Genomic DNA, 5,000 nt, shown 5'->3' with positions numbered 1-5,000 from the left:
CACACACACACACACACACACACACACACACACACACACACACACACACACACACACACACACACACACACACTCAATACCGCACCACACGTCTTTTGTCCCTCACTGTTTATACAACAGGTCCTGTTGTTTGGTTTCTCAATGGAATTCCTTGATAAGGAGGGAGCTCGTCAGCACACAGTCATTTGCATACATTTGACAGTCAAGACTCCTGTGGCCTCAGCTGTCGTCAGAGGCTGCTCTTCTGTCTGGGAAACAGGCGCTGGAGGAACACCTTTCTGGATCTCAGCTATGTCTCTGGTGTACTGTATATGGGTCAATGACATATAAGGTGTCTCATGTCATTCAGTACAACTCAGAGTTTTTTTTGGCGCATAACAAGTTTATGTATCCATGTGTAGACTGGCAGAAATATAACCGTCAAGAAAAAATTATATTATTTTATTTTGAATACCACATTTTTTGAATAAAATAAAAATAAAATCAGCATTACACTGACTGACATTAGACGTCATTGACCCGTTTACTACGGTAGCACTGGTCACACACAAGCAACGGCTGGTCTCTCAGCACCTACTGGGTTGGCTGGCGAAGACAGAAAATGTCCCTGGTTTAGGAAAATCCCTCCGATGGTATGAGGCTTTGAAGCTCTTGACCCACGGCCGGGGGTCGCGAGGCTTTTGCCCCGCTGCCATGGTGATACCTGACACCCCCCCACCCCTCCGTTCCCTGGGGTACGGCTGCTCGGTCGTAACGCCATGCCCAGGAGGAATATTAAGACATAAAAACACGATCTGTTTTACAAGGATCACACCGTCAGCAGCTGCCTGGGCCGCTGCATGTAAAGATGACTCTGTACACGCTAAAATCACTCACACACACAACACACACACAACACACACTCACACATAACACACACTCACACACAACACGCAAACACACTCAGTCTGCCACCAGTCTGCGTGAGGTGCTCAGCTGTACCCCCGCCCCCCCACCCCACCCCCTCTAAAATCAGTCTATTAGATACCCTTCTATGTATTAAATTAGCTTCATCTCATTGGAGATCCCTCAACCCCACCTCCTGCAGTGAGGGGGGTGAGGGCTCCCCCCCCCCCCCTAACCCAGGCCTCTCCACTTACCCTGCAGCACTGCTGGCACGGGTACGAACATTATGCTAATGCTGTTATCCACCACTTCCCAACACCCAATTAATGCAAACCAAAAGTGGAAAGCACATTTATCAGACATTCCTTCAGGGAGGAGGGATCTGGGGGGGGGGGGGGGTCATCTCAGTTACTCTCCTCCCCCATCTCTCCATGTTGTCGAGGAGAGGAATGAAGCCGCCTCTGAAGATCAGGCTAATAACTAAGAAGGATCGCTGGAAATGTAGCATCCGACGTTAGCGAGATAAGCTCCCCAAAAAAGATGAAAGCAGAAAACTTAATACTGAAAACCTCCCAAAAACCCGGTATCTTTTAATTACTTTTCCAGACCTCATTCTCCCTCTCTCTCTCTCTCCATATCTCTCTTCTGTCACGATAAACATCCGCAAATATGCAATACGCAAACAACCAAGTAGAGGCTAAACAACCACAAATATGAGCAGAGGCTGGATGGGGAGAGAGAGAGGGAGAGAGAGAGGGAGAGAGAGCAGAGTGAGGCGTAGGGGAGGAGAGGTCGAGGAGTGAAAGCGCTAGGTGACCTGGGAGACAGGAAGTGTTAAGCTCCCACCTGAGGGGTTGGGTGTGTGTGTGGGGGGGGGTTGGGGGTGATAAAAGGGTGTGAGGAGGAGGGGGTGGAGAGCGGGAGGGAGGAAGGGGTCAAGAGGTGGAGGGACAGGAAATCACTCACACCTGAAGATTTCGAGAAGCCGCCGCCATGCGCCCAACAAACAAAGAAACAGCGTTGCTCTCCCCCCCACCCCTCTCTCTCCCTCTCTCTCCTCCCTCCTTCTCTCTCCTCCCCCTTTCTTTGTTCCTCTGTCTCTCCTTCTCGCTCGGAGATGATCTCTCATTCATTCCGGCGTTCGGTATCTCCCACTCCGTCCCCTTCTGCAGTCAATCTTCATGTCAACCCCCTCTCTCGCTCTTTCTCCTGCTGCCTCTGTCTCTCTCTCTCTCTCTCTCAGTAATGGAACTCTGGATTCATCCATTCCCAGCTGTCAATTAGCCGCACGGGGCCGGCCGCCTCTCTCCATCTCTCTCTCTCTCTCTGTCTGACAGGACAAAGACTCCTAGGTCCGCTCATCCAGACACAAGTCACATGCATGCCCATACGTCTCAGTAACATAGCACATCTACAGTACAGTGTGTGTGTGTGTGTGTGTGTGTGTGTGTGTGTGTGTGTGTGTGTGTGTCTGAATGCTACATTGGGAAGGAGAGAGTCTGTGTGTGACGAAGCCAGAGAGAGAGAAAGACAGAGACTGTGTGTGTGTGTGTGTGTGTGTGTGTGTGAGGGTGAGGGGGTGTCAGAGAGAGAGAGACTGTGTGTGAGAGAGCCAGAGAGAGAAAGACATAGTCTCCGTGTGTGTGTGTATGCGTGTGCATATGTGTGTGTGTATGCGTGTGCATGCGTGTGTGCGTGCGCGCTGAGCGACCCTACCTGTCCGCGTCGCCCTGTCCCCCGGAGGTGTTGCGCTGGAGCGTCTCTCGCACGGCCGCCATCCCGTCCGGCAGTCGGTTCAGCCGGCGCGTGTACAGGCTCAGGCCGCCGTCCGTCAGGTAGCTGGGGACACACCGGATCGAAGAGGACGTCAGAAACACACACACACGACAATAAAGAAACCAACCTGACAGGGACAACTCTGAGAGGGTCGACTGCCTCTATTCTTCCCCACCTCTGCGGTTTATTTAGAGCTCGGGTATCAGAATCACCGTTAGAATGTGTTTTATTGGCATGTAGTTTTTCAACATGCTAGGAATTTGCTTTCGGTCGTGGTGCTTTCAGACAGGGTGCAGGGACGAGACAGGACAGTGCAGAGACAGGACAGTGTAGAGACAGGACAGTGCAGAGACAGGACAGTGTAGAGACAGGACAGTGTAGAGACAGGACAGAGTAGAGACAGGACAGTGCAGAGACAGGACAGTGCAGAGACAGGACAGTGCAGAGACAGGACAGTGTAGAGACAGGACAGTGTAGAGACAGGACAGTGTAGAGACAGGACAGTGCAGAGACAGGACAGTGTAGAGACAGGACAGTGCAGAGACAGGACAGTGCAGAGACAGGACAGTGTAGAGACAGGACAGTGCAGAGACAGGACAGTGCAGAGACAGGACAGTGCAGAGACAGGACAGTGTAGAGACAGGACAGTGCAGAGACAGGACAGTGTAGACAGGACAGTGCAGAGACAGCACAGTGCAGAGACAGGACAGTGTAGAGACAGGACAGTGTAGAGACAGGACAGTGTAGAGACAGGACAGTGCAGAGACAGGACAGTGTAGACAGGACAGTGCAGAGACAGGACAGTGCAGAGACAGGACAGTGTAGAGACAGGACAGTGTAGACAGGACAGTGTAGAGACAGGACAGTGCAGACAGGACAGTGCAGAGACAGGACAGTGCAGAGACAGGACAGCGCAAAGAGTTGTTGTAACTTAATAAGACTGCAAAATAGCAGGATAAGATAAGATAAAGAACAACATACAGGAAGACATGCATCTTGTTTCCTGCTCTCATCCATCAGGATTAAATGGCCATTGTGGCAAAATAGTCTCTGACGCGCACACACACACTGACACACACATACACAGAGGCACATACTCACACACACACACTGACACTCACACACACACACACACACACACACACACTGACACGAGCACACACTGAGGCACACACACACACACACACTGACATGAACACACACAGAGGCACACACTCACATACACACTGACATGAACACACACAGGGTCACACACACACTGACACACACTTACACTCACACACACACACACACTGACACTCACACACACAGAGACACACACTCAAACAGGCACACACACAAACAGAACGAGAGCACTGAGAACCCCCAAAACCATTGAGTAAACAAATAGTTTTCAAGCGAAGTGAGGGCATAAAACTTGGTGGGGGGATACAGAGGGCTAACACACAGAGAGTGACCGGTCACCGGACACACTGGGACAGAGATGCGCGGGGAGGGGGGGGGGGGGGAGGGCAGGGGGGGTAGATCTTCTGAGGAGGGTCAGCGGTCACAGAGCGTGAATGGATTCATTCTTTACTCCCGCCAGCGAGAGATGGAAGGTTCTGGGTTAACTCTACATCATTCGTCAGGATGAGCGACAAGTTGGCTCATGACATTGGCTCATGTGTGATGACTGCAGCTAAAAATACCACTAAGTGGCAGCTCTGCTCTGCGGGCCCCGCTCTCCATTCATAACGGAAAATCACATCTGGGACATACGGCCAGGATTTATTGGGTCCCTCGGCCGCAGGACGGCCAGTTGAAACGGTTACAGTTTGAAGCTGTTCAAGTGGGGCGGCCCCTAACGGTTAAACAAACACACCGTCGAGCTAAAACAACACTAGCTTAAGTCGCCAAATATTTACCCTTTTAAAACATTCTTAATTTAAAAAAAATATTTGCTCATTTAAGTGATTCCGAGGCACGGAACTACAGTAAATATTTGCCGGTGTAAGAAATCCCAAACAGTTTGCTGTGTTTTGAGGTGCAGAGAGGTGCTTTCTGTGGGTAGGAGCGTAGGATTGGAGGTGATTTCCTCCTGGCAGCTAAATGGATAGAAAAATAAGCCGTGCAACTGCCCATGCCACTAAAGATACACTCCTATCTCCCCGGGATCTGAGCTAGACTAAACCCGCAGAGGGCTCTCTCTCTAAACACACACACACACACACGCGCGCGCACACACACACACACACACACACACACACACACCCACACCCACACCCACACACACACACACACACACACACACACACAGGGCGTGTAGTGTAGTAGCCCCACAGACAGAGCCTCTTTGTGTA

General features: G+C 51.0%; 1 protein-coding gene across 1 annotated transcript in view; it reads right to left on the bottom strand.

The window, feature by feature from the left end:
- Positions 1–5,000, bottom strand: part of nav2a (neuron navigator 2a) — a gene marked incomplete at its 5' end in the record, with an annotated part of 83,852 nt that overhangs the window by 31,487 nt on the left and 47,365 nt on the right. Inside the window, 1 exon segment of the mRNA XM_084437223.1 lies at positions 2,602–2,724. Within this exon segment, the coding sequence (XP_084293349.1) occupies positions 2,602–2,724 (123 nt within the window).

Source organism: Borostomias antarcticus, assembly GCF_949987555.1.
Source record: "Borostomias antarcticus genome assembly, chromosome: 4".
NCBI classification, from domain to species: Eukaryota; Metazoa; Chordata; class Actinopteri; order Stomiiformes; family Stomiidae; genus Borostomias; species Borostomias antarcticus.
The sequence above is the reverse complement of the archived record's forward strand: the minus strand, read 5'-3'. Positions and strand labels throughout refer to the sequence as shown.